General features: G+C 44.6%; 1 protein-coding gene across 3 annotated transcripts in view; it reads left to right on the top strand.

Moving 5' to 3' along the window:
- The first annotated feature begins 10,792 nt into the window (after nucleotides 1-10,792).
- The window catches only part of WIPI1 (WD repeat domain, phosphoinositide interacting 1), a 48,950-nt gene continuing 40,221 nt past the window's right edge, over nucleotides 10,793-19,521 (top strand). For 2 of the 3 annotated variants that reach the window (XR_014165353.1, XM_081899793.1), the window contains exon 1: nucleotides 10,794-11,074. Coding sequence is in view for 1 of the 3 variants with exons in the window: in XM_081899793.1 (XP_081755919.1) it covers nucleotides 11,007-11,074 (68 nt within the window). In the remaining 2 variants the exon portion in view is untranslated. Of the gene's footprint in view, nucleotides 11,075-19,521 lie in introns of all 3 variants that reach the window. The other variant, XM_081899794.1, reaches the window with a different exon arrangement.

Here is a 19,521-nt window from a genome sequence, read left to right as displayed (position 1 = left end):
CTCCTATGCGCGAAGTCGGAGGGAGGGAGAGAGTGTAATAGATGAACGGAGAAAGAGGAGGAGGAAGAAGAGGTAGAGGTGCATAGCCTCCAATGTTTCCCCGATGAAAATCGGGACATCCTATTCCATAATCATCACCGTCACCATAGAATCTTCTAGAGTTGGAAGGGACCACAAGGGCCATCTAGTCCAACCCCCTGCAATGCAGGAATCTCAACTACAGGAGTCTGTAACCTGAAGCGTATGTAACCTGAGGTACCACTATAAAGCATACGTGAAAGAGGGCCATTCAACCTATGCTTAAAAACCTCCAAGGAAGGGAGAGCCCACCGCCTCTCGTGGGAGTCTGTTACTATCAGAAAGTTTTTCCAGATGTTTTGTTCCAGATGTAGGCCATAGGCCAGGTCGTCCTCTTATATACCTGCTGGGATTTACAAGGCATCTGACCCTCACCTGAATCTCATAGCTCTCCTGACGAGTGCTTTGGTCTACTCACCAGATACCAGGCACTCTACTATTCAAATTAGGCCCCAGTGTTTTTGTAACTATCCCCCTTCTCAATTAAGTAATCAATTTTAATCTAGAATTTAAATTCTCAAAGCTTTCTTATTTGTTAATTTGAGCAAGTAAACTACTGCCCTCTATTCATTACAAACAGTATTTCTACCTGCAGTACACTTGAGCAAACCTGCTCCTCTTCCTTTCATAAATACTTTGTTGCCATTTGCAACTATAGCTGCCTCTGATTAGTTATCATTTAACTCTTGGGGGAAATAATTAGCATCACATGTCATGTGCATGGAAGTGGACGAACCAATTAATCAACTAGAAGGATTACTGTTAATAGCACCAGTTTTCCTATAACTTCATATTGGTGGATAGTTTTGATGAACTGCAAAAGCATTTTTAGTTTGCTTTCTGTTGCCACCCTGGAACTTTTCTTTATTAGCGCCACTTTGTTTTATATGATTCCTTGCAAATGAAAGAAAACAATTTTTCTGCTTGTATATGTTGATAATTTAATTTTGGTTACTAAGGACAAACAAGATTGTATAAAAACAATATTGGGCCGCAGTCTCCCCTCTCCCAAAATAGGAAACCCAAGACTTCATGCGAGAGCAGGGCAACTCAGGCCCAGCAACTATGAGACTCAGGCCTAGCTAGTGGGCCCAATTTGAAGCAATGGGGCGCAACTTGATGTGTGTGTGTGTGTGTGTGTGTGGCCCCAGTTCACAGCTACAGTCTGCAAAATCTTATAAATAAAATCCATCTAGATTGCATCTTCTGGGCTTTTTTAATACAAGTTTCTCAATCTACCAGATTTGCACAAAACAGCAGGTATGTTTATATGTGTGTGAGTGTGTGTGTTTTGCTGCAAGTCCAGAAACTTGAGATCCATGGGTATTTGTGGATAAATCTGTCCCTTGTCAAAATAGTCTCATATTTGTCAGAAATAATAAGTGGAGGGTCAAGTGCATTATTGTCAACTGTTCCATAACCTTTATGCTGACTACCTGAATTGTGTCTGTGAGGCACTAATGGCCGCAGACCACCATTTGGGAACCTATTGCCTAAGCTAGTAAGGAATGACAATGTTTAAAATGCACTAATATAAGATCAAAGCTATATAGAGAGGGTGGGATTCAAAATATTCACTCAAATCATATGAGACATACTAGGGAAATGATCCATACATAAGGTTACCACAGCCCTTTATAGTTGTTGTTGTTTGTTTCAGTCATTTTATTCTGGGCAAATGAAATGAGAAAGCCATTCCACGGGGTGCTGTGAAACTGTGCCCTATTACATTATCTGTTTAAGTACGTCTGAGATATATTGTATATTTGAGATAAAACATTTGTTTGAAAGATATTTGCATTGCAATCCTAAACATGTATATTGAAGTGTTCTTAGAACTGATAGTTGCTGAAAGGCCTAAGAATGCAGTAAACATGCTTAGGATCAGCCTAGGCAGGGCCAGCCCAGCCATGTTGTTCGGTTAGGATCCCCAGAGGCAGCAGATCATGATGTTGATCTTTCTTTCTCCCCTGTTCCTGATGTGGATCTTCACTCACCCCTTCTTCCCTGGCAGGGAGAGGGGTCATAATTGGGGTGCCAAAATGTATTGGGCTGATTCTGCATCTAGGTGAGAGCTTAAGGCTTCACAGAAAAGATGGGCTTTGTGGAGACAAACAATCAACTGCTATGGTTCTAGATTCCGGTAGGTAGCCGTGTTGGTCTGACACAGTCGAAATATATTTTAAAAAATTGCCCAGTAGCACCTTAGAGACCAACTAAGTTTGTTCTTGGTATAATCAACTGCTATGTTGGATGTTTCAGCAGCAAAGATAGGCACGGTGGAAGTAAGAAGGTTGTAAAGATCCTGAGTTCTTTAAATACCTCCTAGCTATCCCTCCTGGGAATCACTGTGGTATTTTCCTCACAGTTCCCACGCTTTCTACTTAAAGCACGATCCAAAACAGTTTTAACATGCCACTTTTTATAGTTTTCTTTTACTTTTTTCAGTATCATGAAGTAATGGAAACAACATAAAAAGAAACACAAAACAGAGAGGTACAAGCCATTGCTTAGAGGCTTACACAGCAATAGTCGTAAATTCTGTATTAATGCTTGCTTCTCTCCTCATCCCAAAGTTACCATGCATCACTTCTGTGCAGTTCATGTCTGCAGTGCACAGACAGTTACTCTTCAAAATTGATTACCAACACTATCCATAGTTTAGTCTTCCATCCACAAATAAAGGCTTTAGAAAGGTGTAGACAGCCCTTCTTTCAATGTCTAGTCATTGCAGAACAAACAAACAAAAAATTCCTTCCAGTAGCACCTTAAAGACCAACTAAGTTAGTTCTTGGTATGAGCTTTCGTGTGCATGCACACTTCTTCAGATACTTCTTCAGATACTTCTTCTGTGTATCTGAAGAAGTGTGCATGCACACGAAAGCTCATACCAAGAACTAACTTAGTTGGTCTTTAAGGTGCTACGGGAAGGAATTTTTTGTTTGTTTGTTTTGACTATTGCAGACCAACACGGCTACCTATCTGTAACTAGTCATTGCAGGTGAGGGGAACTTGTGGCCTGCCAGCAGTTGCTGAACTATAACTCCAATCAACCCTAGCCATTGATCATGCTTGCTGGGGCTGGTGGGAGTTGTAGCTCAGCAGCTTCTGGAGGGCCACAGGTTCCCCACCCCTGCACTCCCTTACCTGAACAAATATTGCATGACTGCACTTACAAAAATCTATGTAGCCTGTTCCTGAAGGCATACCTGGTAGCAGCAATTCCTGGGGCCTGGAGGAAACACTCGTCCCATGTTGAGAGTCTGACCACTTCACAAGCGGGAGCTGGGAACTGGTGGTTGATGGCTAGGGTGAGCTCTTGGCTCCTCATTCGTAAACACTAACCCTGTGTGAATACGAATGTGTGGGTGAGTGGAACAAGGTTTTTATTTTGCTTGCTGGAGTCTTATACGTATATTCAGTTATTGCTTTGTTGCCAGCACTGTCTATATAACATTCCACCCAAGTTAGTGAATGTAAGTAAGCATATGTGGGGAATTAGTCTGGCTATTTTAATTTCTTTTTTATTGTGTTTACTGCTAACACACGAACTGAGATTTTTTTAAAAAAAAACACACATGTACACAGGAAGTCTTCTGTGCCTGTTTCCACCACCTCGGGGTAAGGCTTCAAACATCTGAGGAGACACACAAAACTCTTCTGTTGTCCTGTAGCAGCAGGCTACAAAAATGAACCCCCTCCCCTTTTTGTGGGTGTGTCTATTCTGCAGTAATTAACCCAGAATAATTGTGATTCCAGTTTAAATACTACACTCTGCAATTAAATAAATGGGGAGAGCCATACCTTCCACCTCTACCTCCAGACCCTCCAAGTGTTCCTGTTTTCCAGGGATGATCCTGGATCAATAGAATCCATCCCAGTATGTCATGCATTTCCTTAGGATGTCCCTATTTTCATCAGAGAAATGTTGGAGGGTATGGAGTTATGCGGCCCCTGAGCCAAGGAGATAAGACATCTGAAGGCAGCCCTGTCTAGGAAAGTTTTTTTTAAATGTTTAATTATATTTTTTAATATGTTGGAAGGTGCCAAGAGTGGCTGGGTATAAATAATACAATTGTGGTGGACCACAAGCTTAACGTGAGTCAACGGGGTGATGCAGCAGCAAAAAAAAAAGGGGGGACAAGATTGACCCTGGGGAGAGGGCAGGCTGGTGAGGCCCCCTAGACTTAGGGGTCCAAGTTGCCCTGTCCTCACATGAAGTCTTGGGTTTGCAATTTTGGGAGAGGGGAGACTGCCCACTGGGGAGCGGGTGGGCTGGCGAGGCCCCCTAGATTTAGAGGCCCTAGGCTTCAGCCTACTTAGCCTATACATATCTCCTGCACTGACTGGCTGTTGCTGTGGCTGCTACAAACAGAGGGAAAGGGCAGATCCACACCATACATTTAAAAGACATACATTGCACATTTACAGGCATGCGTCTTCCCCAAACAATCATGAGAGCTGAAGTTTCTCTGTGACAGAGCTATATAGTACAGTGATACCTCAGGTTACATACGCCTCAGGTTACAGACTCCGCTAACCCAGAAATATTGCTTCAGGTTAAGAACTTTGCTTCAGGATGAGAACAGAAATCGTGCTCCGGCAGCACAGGGGCAGCAGGAGGCCCCATTAGCTAAAGTACTTCAGGTTAAGAACAGTTTCAGGTTAAGTACGGACCTCCGGAATGAATTAAGTACTTAACCCGAGGTACCACTGTAATTCTCAACACCCTTAATAAACTGCAGTTCCCAAGATTCTTTGGGAGAAACCACATGGTTTGAACATGCGTGATCTTCATTTTCAGAGATGACGGCTGTGAGGCCACGTTGTCACTAGATGGCAGCATTAATTACTTATTTTTAATGTAGCGACAGCTCTTTTTGATGGATCCACTGAAAATTTATGATGGAAACTCAGATGAAACTTTCCACATTACACGTCTTTAGGTTTACCCCTAAGATTTTTAAGTATGCAATGAAAAATATGAAGTGAGAATGTTACAAATGTGTAGAGCAGAGATTTTCAACCTTTTTGGGTCCACGGCTCCCTTGACCAACTACATTCTTTCTGCGGCACCCCTGTGGGGCTCAGTTACGTCACCCCTTGCCTGCAGAGCTGGCAGCCTCTCACCCTTTTTCGAACACCCTCCCTTGTGGAGTGCTCCTCAGTCTCCTCTCCTTTCCTTGGGAGTCCTCCAGGCAGCCACTGCTGCCACCCCGGTCTCTGAGTTGCCCACCCTGCCCCACAGAGAGGTGCCTACTCACACTGCCCCACAAGGGCCTGGGAAGCACCCCTGGCCAGCCCCAGAGGCACCATTCATCTGGGGAGCTTGTAGCCAGGACTGCTGCAACAAACAGCTGTGCAAGCCTTTGGGAGGCAGAGATGGGAGAGGACATCAGATGAAGGGAGGAAATGAAAGAAGGAAAGAGGCCTGTGTTGTACCCCGGACTATAATTCAAGGCACCCTAGGGTGCCATGGCACACTAGCTGAAAACCACTGGTGTATTTGCTAGCGTCAGGATTGGTTGTAGCTCTCTAAGAAGTGTATGATTGGTAGAAAATCTGGATTTCCTGGCATTTTGGGTGGTATTCAACCAAGGTTTACTCATCGTAGACCCATTTCAATCCATGAACACGACTAAGTTAAGGCCATTCACTTTGGTAGGTCTATCTATTCTGAGTCAAACTTAGTTGAATACCACCTATAATGTACCAGAAGTTCATATCACAGAATGGACGTTGTGTTGGATCTTCGGTCAGAGGTTCCATAAATTAAACACAAAGATGCTTCGTTTGGGAATCCAGAATCTTGCTTCAGCAGTGGGTGGTTGTGTGAATCTGGGGTCACTCCGTAGTAGCCCCTCAAACCTGGTTGCAACAAGAATGAGGCTTGACATTTGTTATGTCTGTTCAGGACTATACTACACCCCCGTGTGGAAGCTGAGCGAATAAAAAATTTAAAAACCCAACAACTCCTGTTTATTTTAAAAATTCATGCTGCAGGAAGCTAAAATCAGGAGCAGGGGGGTGGTCAAGGTGTGTTAAAAAAAAAAACCTGCCCTTAAAACCCAGCCTCCTAAACTGCTCCCCCACTGCAGAAGTTGAGATCAGGAGCTGTTTTCATTGCACAAAAAGCTGGGAGCAAAGGGGTTAAGAGCAGCCCCTTCTCTTTGCCAGTTCTCTGCTCCTGATTTCAGCCCTACTTGCTGCTTTTGGTTAAATTTAAAATATATGGAGGAGTGATGGAATACAGTATAACGAATTGGCAGTCTTAACCATGAAAATTAGAGGTCAAGGAGAGACTGTTTTTAAGCAGGATTGGAAATCTTTTGTAGAATATATCTAAAGAGTTATTGTAAAACATGTAAAAATGCAAGTAGGATTTGAATCAGTAACAGCAGCAAAGTATGTATCTGGGAACAAGCGGAATAGATATGGTATACTTATAATATGCAGCAATACTAGAAAATATGGGGAAACCATATGGAAGTCGAATGATAAACGAATCATAATTGGAAAAATACATATTGTGTATTAAATTTGTAAACCATGCACACACACATACATATATATGTATATATGTATATAGGGACGCGGGTGGCGCTGTGGGTAAAAGCCTCAGCGCCTAGGGCTTGCCGATCGAAAGGTCGGCGGTTCAAATCCCCGCATCGGGGTGCGCTCCCGTCGTTTGATCCCAGCGTCTGCCCACCTAGCAGTTCGAAAGCACCCCCGGGTGCAAGTAGATAAATAGGGACCGCTTACTGGCGGGAAGGTAAACGGCGTTTCCGTGTGCTGCACTAGCTCGCCAGATGCAGCTTCGTCACGCTGGCCACATGACCCGGAAGTGTCTCCGGACAGCGCTGGCCCCCGGCCTCTTAAGTGAGATGGGCTCACAACCCTAGAGTCTGTCAAGACTGGCCCATACGGGCAGGGGTACCTTTACCTTTTTATATATGTATATATGTATATGTATATGTATATGTGTATATATATATTTATATATATATAAATCTACGAAAGCATATATATATATATATATATATATATATATATATATATATATATATATATATATGTATCTCTGGTTACGAACTTAATTCGTTCTGGAGGTCCATTCTTAACCTGCAACCGTTCTTAACCTGAGGTACCACTTTAGCTAATGGGGCCTCCCGCTGCCGCCGCCGCACAATTTCTGTTCTCATCCTGAAGTAAAGTTCTTAACCCGAGGTACTACTTTCGGGTTAGCGGAGTCTGTACCCCGAGGTGTTTGTACCCCAAAGTGTTTGTAACCCGAAGTGTTTGTAATCCGAAGTACCACTGTATATGGGGAGGAAAGCCACAATTGCCCATGGGATGAGCACAAGACGATCTCCTCTATGTCACTGCTTGCCAGCTCAGAGATGGCAAATCAACAATTTTCAACCGCAAGGTGGAGGAGCAGAGCCCAGAGCCCGTGGGGGGTAAGCAGGTTGGCCTTAGCAGGTGCGCAAGGATGCTATGCACTGGCACTGACCTTGAAACTGCACATCACATGTAGCATGGCCCCAGAAGTTGGCACAAAAGGCCTTGGTTACTGTGTAGAAGATGGGATTTCTGCAGGTTCAGTTTGCATGGCTCCTTTGCAACCCATTGCCTCCTGAATCTAACACCAAGTTATCACAGACAGCAGAGAAGTGATGAAACCTGTCGTTTGTGCCACTCTAGTCTACAGATGAGGACATAGGAAGTTGCCTTATATGGAGCCAGGTGACCGGTTCATTGAGTTATAGGATATGAAAAAAAGATTCCCACACACATTGAAAATTAGCACGTCGGGAAGAAGGCTGGGCAACAATCCTTCTCCTTGATACTAGTTTTCTGTGTGCAGGGATATATTTTTTAATGGAATAACATATGAATAGCTGCTTGCCGCTTGAGATGGTAAAGTCCAGGCACAAATTTACCATCTCATCGGCTGCTTTTCAGAACCATCTACCCTTGGTCTTTGCCAAGTTTATGGCCAAAGAACAATTAGGAAATGGATTTCAAATTTTCCTTCCTCTTCTGCTTCCCCACACCTTCACTCTGCAAATTTTTGTAGTTAAGGCATAGTAAACACATTAAATATTATGCAGAATTTATTCAGAATTATTTAAACAGCAGAGTTTGGTAGTTCACATTTTTTTGTCTTTACATGCTTCTACCTCTGATGTGGCCTAATTATGATAGCTAGATAGCTAGATGGATCTGTGGTCCTCCAGTTGTTGTTGAAGTCCATCTTCCTTCAGCCCCAGACAGGATTCACTGTGAATCACTTAACTCATAAACATAAATCATGGGGGATGGGAAATCCCTGTTGCCAAAGCCAGCCAACTTCTGCTTTAATTCTCATTTACTATGTTTAGGTAGTGTGCAGTCTAAATTGATGCATGCTGGCTTAGAAGTTCCGCCAAGTTCAGTTGCTCCTAGATAAAAAGGTAAAGGTACCCCTGCCTGTACAGGCCAGTCGTGTCCGACTCTAGGGTTGTGCGCTCATCTCACTTAAGACACTTCCGGGTCACGTGGCCAGCGTGACGAAGCTGCTCTGGCGAGCCAGCACCAGCGCAGGACACAGAAACGCCGTTTACCTTCCCGCTATAAAGTGGTAGCTATTTATCTACTTGCACTTAGGGGTGCTTTCGAACTGCTAGTGGGGCAGGAGCTGGGACCGAAAGACGGGAGCTCACCCCGCCACGGGGATTTGAACCGCCGACCATACGATCAGCAAGTCCTAGGCACTGAGGTTTTACCCACAGCGCCACCCGTGTCCCGTTGCTCCTAGATAAATGCACACAAATTTGCAGCTGCAACCCTGTTCACATTACCTGGAAGTAATCCCATCCTATGCACATTTGCCCTATGACTGCTCATTGGACAAACACAGACTCACTTTTTGTGAAGGTTAACAATGCAGTTCCGTATGTGTGTACTTGGAATCCATGTTAATTCCATGAGTGGGCCAGTCCACTTGAATCTCTGGTCACTGTTGCTAAATAGCCGCTCTGAGCCCAGCTTCGGCTGGGGAGGGCGGGATATAAATAAAATTTTATTATTATTATTAAATTCATCGATGTGTGCTGTGAAGCAGTGTTCCCACCTATTTTGGCACCTGCTGAACAATGACTGTTGTTTCTATAGACAGTTAAATGAATGCCCTTTTTCGTATTGCTACATAGTACATAACCTTACCCCCAGATCAAGGCTGCAGTCTTAACAATAGCTGTGCCAGTGCAATCACTCCAGCTGGAGCAGTGCAATCACTCCAGCTGGAGTAGCAAATGTGCAGGAAGGCTTGGAGGAGTCACTATATGTAAGTCTGACGTGGGTAGCATTGTGGTCTAAACCACTGAGCCTCTTAGGCTTGCTGATCAGAAGGCCAGCAGTTCAAATCCAGAGTCGAGATTCAGGAAGATTACAATTTGTGCATCTTCATATCAATGAAAGCTTATGCCACTTTTGATGTATCTAAGGAGCCACAGGACTCTTTGCTTCACCATAACAGACCATTAATGCTAGCACCATTCTGTAATTTATCTATAGTGGTTTTATTTATGCCCACAACAGTGGTATAAGTAAGTAAAGGTAAAAGGTAAATGACCCCTGGACAGTTAAGTCCAGTCAAAGGAGACTATGAAGTGTGGCGCTCATCTTGCTTTTCAGGCCAAGGGAGCCTGCATTTGTCCACAGAAAGCCTTCCGGGTCATGTGGCCAGCATGACTAAACCGCTTCTGGCGCAACGGAACACTGTGACGAGTGCCAGAGCATACAGAAACGCCATTTACCTTTCAGTTGCAGCGGTACACCGTGCACTGGTATGCTTTCGAACTGCTAGGTTGGCAGAAGCTGGGACAAAGCAACGGGAGCTCACCCTGTCATGCAGATTCAAACTGCCAACCTTCGGATCAGCAAAAGCCCAAGAGGCTCAGGGGCTTAGACCACAGCTCCACTCTACTGTAAGGAACACTGAGTTGAACTGGATGCACTCCTAGGTAAGGTTGTACTGGATTATAGCCTTTGGTTGCAATGAATTGTTTTTAATTGGTTTATTGACGACGACAACAAAAGCTTTAAAAGTTCGTTGTCTCACTGTGTTTGACTTGGAATCCGCCCAGAGCGACCGGATTAACCCAGTTAGAGGGTTGGCATATAAATAATAAATTATTTTTATTAATCATAAATGTGCAAACGAAACGGAGAGGGAGGAGAAACACAGAAAACAAAACGAAGAGAGAGAAAAAAGTAGAGAACTAAAGCATAAAGCGTCGTTAGGTTGTAATGGTTAACTGGTTTATTCTACAGTAGTCATTCCGCCCAAATTAAGGAGGTAACGGACTGCCCGTTTACAGAAACCCAGAGCCGTAATTAGAAATAATCCGTTTAAAGCAGAAACAAAAGAACGCAGCGTGGAAAGCTGAAGCGGGCCCCGGGAAAAGGGCGGCGCCCCGGGGAGCCTGCAGCTGTAGCTGCAGCTGCCGCCAGCTCATCGCTCGGCGGCTCACCTGCCGCCCACTTCTGACACCCTTCCAGGCTGATGCAACCACCACAACACAACCACGTGGCTACCGTCAGCTGTTTCCACCTCGCCGGCCAATCGCTGCCGGCCCTGTTGGCGTCATGGGCGGGGCCTGAGAGCTCCGGAGCCCCGGCTTGCGACCCGTCCGACGCGAGGGGCGGAGCTAAAGGCGGCCCTTCCGAACCTTCGCCGCCCAATAGGAAAGCTCGGCCGGGAAGATGGCGCCGCCCTCAGGCCGGCGGTCACTGCGAGGCTTGTTGTTGCTGCTGTCGCTTCTGCCGTGGAGCTGTGACTGCTGCGTGGGGGGCGGGAAGACTTAAGTCCGGCGGGGGAGATAGACGCCGAAGCCCGGCGAGGGGCAGAAATCGAGGCCGGGGCTTCGGCGCGACCTCCGTCCATGGAGGCCGCCGGCGGAGAAGGGGAGCCGGAGGCGCTCAGCTGCTTCTCCTACAACCAGGACTGCACGTACGTGAGGGGGGAGAGGGCAGAGCGGGTCAGGCTCCCCTTCCCTGCCCGTTCCCTCGCTTCCACCCCGGGGAAAGAGGGAGCCCAGCCCAGGGAGCGAAGCCATCCTCTCCTCCAGGCTGCCCAAGGCAGGGAAGGGACGGCGGCCTTTGGGGAATGCGGGGACGCGGATAATAATAATAATAACAACAACAGCAACAGAAGAAAGGAAGGGAAGAAGGGGCGGGGTCGTGGAAACGGTGCCTACAGAATTAATGGATACCCGGTTTAGTTTGGAGGTCTTGTTAACAGCATCTTTGGATTATTTCCGTGCGCTAAAATTAGGGTAAAAAGTTAAGTCTGGTGTGAGGTGGATAAGCTTTTCCCTATCGCCACACTTCCCCACGAGCTGTGTGGATCCCGACCTTTTCTAAAAGTCCCAGCAAGTCGAAATTTACTGCGCATAGTGACCAGTTGATTTATTACTGCGTAAATTTTGGACTTTAGGTCTTCAGCACCCATCATACATGTATGAAAATGATGGGTGCTGAAGACCTAAAGTCCAACCATGACTTGAGGCATCAAGCTATTAATGTGGAATTTGTGTGTGAGAGAGATACACAGACACACACATACACACATGATACATACATATACATACATATATATATATATGTGTGTGTGTGTGTGTGTGTATTTATACATACATATATATGTGTGTGTGTGCGTGCATATATCCCACATCTATTATTTACAAAGTTATTAAGGATATGTAAGAACACCAATCATCTGATTGCAGGATATTGCTTCATAAGCTATTGCAAATTATTCTAAGAACATAGGGTTACACAAGCAGTGTTTAGATATAATCAACTGTGAATTGCTTGAATCGTTTTGTTCATGTTATAGTGTATCAATATAGAGTATCAGTGGGATGGCTGAGCTTGCAGGTCATTGTGGAGTATGATGGCTGTCAAATATGGTCTCAGGTCACTATTGATCTGATACTGCGGTATTTCATCTTCATAGGCATAATTGCTGAAAAGCCTGTCTCGCAAAATTATGTACCATCAAATGGCATCAGCACTTGTAATTGCTTCACCAGCAAGCTCAGGATACTTGGGAATAACAGAGTATTTTTTGGTAGCATGAATCCAAAAATCCTCACTTCCAAATATTTTTCTTTTGAGGTTCCTATTGCATGATCATTCAATGACGACTTTGTGATATCAGCTGCAAATGGGTTCCACACCCACTCAAACTTTTGTGTTTCTTCAGCAGAAAAGTAGTGGAAAAAGCTTAATTAAGCAAACTTAGTTATCCTTGGCTAAAAGATTTAGTCTCGTGACGGATTCAGTGACAGCTCTCCACAAGTGCCTGTGCATCAGAACTGAGCAGTAACACTCAGAATAACTTCCTATATAAGCATCTCTTGGCAAACTGTCACTGAATTTGCTACCAGAGAGTGGTTACCAAGTTCTAAAATGTATGGATTGAGCCTTTCTGACATTCGGTTACAAATGTAAACACAGCATTATAATATGCCAACAAAAGAAAAAGTTGTAATACCAATTTACAGGATTAAAAGCAATAATTATATTGGGTTTAGGTTTAAATCCACTTGCACAAGCTTTGTGACCCGCTTGCAGGTCACAGCCTACAGGTTAGGAAACACTGCTCTGGGGTATGAAGTTGTATGTGGTTAGACTTTGGGTTGCTCAGCCTTGTGAATCTATATAAGCTAGCTTTCCACCAGCTCAAGAATAGGTTAGTAATTCCAAAAGAACTGAAGCCAAGCCCAAAGCCTGGCTTTCTCCTTTTATCACTCTCCAGCTCTTTGTGCAGTGGCTGTGATGATGCCTTTTCATTTTCTCCTCTTCTGTCCTGTACTTGCCTTTTGTAGCTTATCCTGTGGACCAAATGAAAAGGAAAGGCAATCTTGTTTAGCAGGAAGGGCAACAGGAAATGCCACAATGGCGTGTTCACAGTTTAAATTCCAAGTATGGTTTCAGTTGTCCCACTTCTTAAAAATCTAACGTAAATGATATGCACAGATGACAGACAGTAACGGACTCCTCCTTGATGAAGGATGCTTTAAACTGGAGATGGGGAAGCTGTGGCCCTCCCATAACTTCCTGAACCAAAACTACCATTGATGATACCGACTGGGGCTGTTCGGCCCAATTGCCATCTAAATCCGGGAATCAGCGTGTTTTTACATGAGTAGAATGTGCCCTTTTATTTAAAACACATCTCTGGGTTATTTGTGGGGTATAGGAATTTGTTCATTCCCCCCAAAAAGAATATAGTCTGCCCCCCCCACAAGGTCTGAGGGACAGTGGACCGGCCCCCTGCTGAAAAAGTTTGCTGACCCCTGATATAGAGAGCCACAGGTGTGTCCCCCCCCCCAGTTTTAAAGGAAAACTATGATCCATTTGGCAGGGCTTAAATTCTTGTGCCTGTTACTATTGGGGTATATAATCCTGTAGGACCACATAATGCAATGCACTACACATTAAACATTTAGCATATATTTCTTTTTACTCTAGAATGTGTGAGGCACTTGTCCATCTTTTAACTGCTTGTATGCTTTGGAAACGAGATGTAGGGAGCCATGATTGGCCCAGATTTCTGAAGTGTGCATGCAGTGTAAAAGAAATGTAGCTACATTTGTATGTTTTCAGGATACACCCCAAAGTACTAAGGTATGCCTGCATCTACTGTAATATACGAAGCAGTTCTTGGTGTTGCTGAAACGGGAATTGGCACAGATTGGTGTTTGTTTTTATACATTCCTCTGATGCAGGGTGGCATGGTACTCGCAGCAGTGTAGCTAGCTGCTCAAGCACCCGGGGCTGTGCACCCAGGACAGGGCTAGCTGCCCATGGGAGTGGGGCAAGCCACCCATTGGGTGAGGCGAGCTGGGGCAGGTGCCAGCCACCTCGCCTCTGCTGGAGGGTGGCTGCGGCCAGGAGAGAGGTGGCAACTGAGGGTGGCTGCGGCCGGGAGAGAGGTGGCAACTGAGGCGCCCCTGCAAGCTGTGCACCACACATATCTCATCCCACATCCCACTGGAGGGCACCCCACAGCCCTAGTGCTGCCCATGGACCCCCTCCACTACTGGGTATTCCCCTTGTGGTCCCAACAACCCCTGTGGTTCTATGAAAACAAGTTTCTGGTCTTCATGGTTGCAGAGAGAAGTTTGATTCTTGGATGTCAAATAGTGCTCAAGAATGCAAACGAATGAGAACAAAATATCCTCTTTCTCATTCCCACACCAAATCCAACCCATCCATCTATCTGTTGTTTAGTCGTTTAGTCGTGTCCGACTCTTCATGACCCCATGGACCAGAGCACGCTAGGCACTCCTGTCTTCCACTGCCTTCCGCAGTTTGGTCAGACTCATGTTTGTAGCTTCGAGAACACTGTCCAACCATCCCGTCCTCTGTCGTCCCCTTTTTCTTGTGCCCTCCATCTTTCCCAACATCAGGGTCTTTTCCAGGGAGTCTTCTCTTTTCATGAGGTGGCCAAAGTATTGGAGCCTCAGCTTCACGATCTGTCCTTCCAGTGAGCACTCAGGGCTGATTTCCTTAAGAATGGATAAGTTTGATCTTCTTGCAGTCCATGGGACTCTCAAGAGTCTCCTCCAGCACCATAATTCAAAAGCATCAATTCTTCGGCAAATTCTCTCTCTCTCCAGGGTCTTTCAAGGGTTGTAGCAGTTTCCAACTATGGAAGTTGTTGAACAGGCTCCAGCAACTGCTGTCTTGCATTAAACAAGTTACAATGTGATTTTTCCGGTCACATTAATCATGTGCAATTAAGGTGCAGGATAAGTCTCCTGTCTTGACTGTGCTTCCATTGTGGTGGTTAGTGCTGTGCAATAAATCCTGAGGAACTGGTCATTGCCTTAAACAGGATGTGGAGAAAGGTGAACTTGAGGTCTGACATCTTATCACTTTATAATTGGGGGGGGGGGGAGGGAAGCAACCTCCGAGCCAGAAATATATTACTGTGAACAGGAAATATCTTTGCTCTGAGCCAAAATGCAAGAAACAAAGGACATTGAAGGAAGTCATCAGGGAGCATGTTTCAAACAAACAAAAGGCAGAAGGCTTTCATACTGGTTGCTGCCTAATTGGTCTATGAAACACTTTGCCATAGGGCACAGGGAATGAAAGTCAAATTAGTTTAACACATGATGTGACACATTCTAGGTTCAGATGTTAGGTGGATTGGGGGTGTTTCCTGCTGTTTTGGGGATCTGGAAGTGAACACCAGTAGAGGGATCGTTCCATACAATGCTAGAGATGGATTGACTATTAGTGTGAGCTGCTGTTGCAGTTATTTTGTTTTGATATTAAAACCATACTGGAAAGAATATAAACTGTGGGCAAATTAAAGGGAGCACAGATGGATTAGAGTCTTAAGCTGAGGAAGGGAACTCGAAGAAAAGGCATTGCCTTGTTGGATCAGATTAAAGGTCCATTAATTCAGCAGTCTGTCTCCAATGCTGTCCAGATCAGTGTCTCTGGAAGTTCAAACTATGTCATAGAAAAGCTAGCTAGCCCCTGTTTGTCTCCAGGCATTTGGTAATTAGAAGTTTATTTCCTGTGGTCACGGAGGGTCAGAAAAGCCAGTCATGTGACATGGTATGTAAACCCTTTCTACAAACAAATCGTGGGTTAAATAATTTTCAGGCAAAATGTGTAAAATCTTAGTGGAAGCACTGTCTTCTGAATGGGAAAGACTCCTTCTCTTTGGCATAGGGGCACCACAAATTAAAAGTCTCATGTATCTGCCCATCTGGCTTCCAGATGCGCCTGCTTCAGGACAAATTAAGGTTTCCCAGGTGAATTGGAGCCTAATAAACTAGGCTGGGCTTCTGCATGAGTACGCTCACCATCGGAACATCCCTGTGCGACATCTGCCACATTCGGACACCATGCTAAGCTTTCAGTCCTTCATGAGTCGGAATATGTGCAAGTGAGCTATGATTGAAAGCTTAGTGTGATATCCAGGCATGACCAACCTTTATCTTCTTTTTGATTCAGTTTTCTGGGCTCACTATTAGAAGAGACAGCCTTAGTCCTTCATCATAGATGTGGGAATTTGTTTGCATGTGTGTAGTATAAATCCCATCTTGATTTCCATAGTGCTTGCTGTCTCAGCAGTAATATAACCTGGCTCACTTTCATTCCCATTTTACAGATGAAGAACTGACTCTGACTTGACCAAAACCACCCAGTAAAGCCTTAGCAAATGGGAGACTTAGAACCTAGACATAACACACTCCAAAGCTATGCCACAGCATCAATGTTACTACTGCTATTTGACTCTTACTTTGCATCTGCTGAGTGCTAGGTGCTGTATAGTAGTCGTCATCGTCTTCTTTGGCGATCACTCCTAGCCGAGTAAGATTATCTTCCATAAACACGGTTTTAACAGTGAGTCCGTAAGTGATTGTGGAGACCAATTCTGGATCCACACGCCCTTCCACAAAGGGGACATAGGTTTCCGGGCGGGAGTTAATCATAGCGAGGGTTTGCCAAATGTGCCTTCCTCTTAGCACATTTCTCCCTTTCGTCCTGGGTTCGAGTGTCTTCAAAGCCCATGGCACTTTTGGTAAAGTCTGTTCTCCAATTGGAGCGCTCGCAGGCCAGTGTTTCCCAGTTGTCGGTGTTTATACTACATTTTTAAAGATTTGCCTTGAGAGAGTCTTTAAACCGCTTTTGTTGACCACCAGCATAACGCTTTTCATTTTTAAGTTCGGAATAGAATACAGTGGTACCCCAGGCTACATACGCTTCAGGTTACAGACGCTTCAGGTTAAAGACTCCGCTAGCCCAGAAATAGTGCTTCAGGTTAAGAACTTTGCTTCAGGATGAGAACAGAAATTGGGCTCTGGCGGCGCGGCAGCAGGAGGAGGCCCCATTAGCTAAAGTGGTGCTTCAGGTTAAGAACAGTTTTAGGTTAAATACGGACCTCCAGAAAAAATTAAGTACTTAACCTGAGGTACCACTGTAGTTGCATGGGAAGACGATAATCAGGCATCCGTATAGTATTGGGGCAGGGGAGCAACACAACCCCTAACCAAAAGCTTTAGAGTCTACATTGGATGGAGAGGATAAAAGTATAGGAAGAAGAGGTCAGGACAGTTTACATTTTAGATGTGGGTGGGAAAGGAGAATCCGGTAACTCAAAAAGTGCATGTGAGGTAAGCCTAGAAGCGAGTCAAAAAAAGGCTTTGCTGAAGGAAGTGGATTGTGAGGAGGAAGTTAAAAGAAAAGAAGCAAGTGCTTCAAAAAATGTGAAGAGATTGTTCCAGGCATGAAATACCAGGGCAGAAGGTAAGAAGTTGGCAAATGAGACAGGGAGTGTCATCAGTAGCAGATGAACTTTGCTCTTGTCTAAACGTTGATGGTCCTGCTCCCATATTTGGAGCGTCAGTAAATGAACATGAGACATAGCTAGTCCCTATCTCCCACATAACTTTTTAAAGCTAAGGATCCTTCTGTTATTGATTGCATTCTGTGCAATACCTAAGACCTATAGCTTCTAATAATAGAAGTAAAGCTACCTCTGCAACCCTTCATGTGAGCCGATGTTTCAGAGGAAATTTGCATAAGATAGGAATAAGCATCCTGAGCTGTGCCATTTTAGACTGCAAGACAAAGGCTGTATGTTTGAATGGTCCCTAAGATAAAATTTCCTGCACTTAAGGGCAGTAGTATTTTGAGGGGGTAGTTTTGGGGTCAGAAGGTTTCCCCCTGGCAGCTGGGTTTCCATGTGTAGCTTTTCTTGGATATTGGGGAAACATTCAGAAAAACAGCCCTCTCTACCTGCATGGTGGAATGGTTGTATGAAATTAGGTTTTTAATAGGTTGTGTCTAATCTTAGTACTCTTTGCCCTAACAAATGCTAAATAACAGAATGGGGCTAATAAACACCTGAACTCAGAATATGCTCTGCCTTTCTGGGAAACAGAATGATGGAGCAACATCCCTTCCCTTCCTGCTCAGATAATTCTGAGTGACAGCTTTCACAATATACCCAATGTCATCAGTATCTGGCAGCCTCCCTTGTTATGCCATTCTAGAACTGTGTTTCTCTAGAACTACTTAAAAGGCCATTGCAGCGTTTTAATTCTCTCTTGTGTCACATTTCCTGCTTTACAGGTTTGCTTCTCTTATTTATATCTGATTCATGCCTGCCAGGTTGCAAATTGCTATATAATGGTGCCATTCAGATCCCAATGGGATTGTTTGTCCGAGGTTTGAGTTGCTGGTGTGCTAAAGATCCAGTGCACATTTATTTTGAGAAGTGAAGTTGCATTTATTTTTGTGCTTTGGGATTTGAATCTATGGCCAAGTGGGGAAATGAGGATTATGGAAAAGATCAGCAGTACCTGCGTGACACTTTATATGCACGCACACAAAATCTCTATGTTTAGAAATGTAAAACCTGGTACATGAAGAAGTATCAGATAAGTTATATTGGAAGTTAAATGTGGATTATTTGGAAAGAGACAGGAAGATGTCTCTTAACTAATATTTAAAAGTAATGCCTGTGTCTTATAGTTTGGGTAGGGGAAGTAACAAGGAAGTGAGCTGCCAAACATTAGAGGACAGCATTTTGCCTATTTTGCTTTCATTACTTACCTGTTTGGGTTGACTCTGAAGCCCAAATCTCGCCTTATTCCAGTAAGTATCTCTATCAGTTAAGGGAGCAATCTGACTCACACTGGCTAGCCAGCTGAAGGGCCTCAGGAAGCTAAGTCCTGCTCTGCCAGCAGAGATGGAAGTAGGCTAGCAGGTCAACATCCCACTAGATGTCCTCTGGCCCACATGTGGAAAGCTCTGCTGGAATAAGAGTTCCCATTGGTGGAGCAGGGAGAGACAGTATGCATCTGTGGTGGGAAAAGAGATGTCACATCCTAAGCCTCTTTGTTCCCTTGATATACCTCTGGAACTAAGGTGCTAGGGGAGTTAATTCCCTGCCCACAGTGAGGTGGCTGGGAGAGGATGTGGCTGTTACTCTGCCAGCAGATCTTCTCCTTTCACCTTAGTCGATGTAAGGTAGGATTTCTCTGTTCATTGGATCCCATTGCTATCACTACTGTGTATGACATTTTCAGCCCAGGGATGGGGAAAATCTTGTTCGGATTGTAACCATGTCTACTTTAAAGTAGGTCCTACTGAGTTCAGTGGGGCTTACTCCTAGTTAGGCGTGCTTAGGATTGCAGTCATAAACTCTCTGTTGACAGATTAACAGTGTAATCCTATGCATGTTTAGTTGGAAGTAAATCCGACTGTATTCATTTGGGTTTAGGATTGCACCTTCTTATGCATTTTATTATACCTTTCTTCTTCAGTCTCCTAATTGCCTACTCATTCTCAACTTCAACCACTAGTCAGGAAAGGTAGGAAGATTAGCTTGCATATGTCAATATATCTGACAGGTGTGGG

Source organism: Podarcis melisellensis, assembly GCF_964234715.1.
Source record: "Podarcis melisellensis genome assembly, chromosome: 2".
NCBI classification, from domain to species: Eukaryota; Metazoa; Chordata; class Lepidosauria; order Squamata; family Lacertidae; genus Podarcis; species Podarcis melisellensis.
The sequence above is the reverse complement of the archived record's forward strand: the minus strand, read 5'-3'. Positions and strand labels throughout refer to the sequence as shown.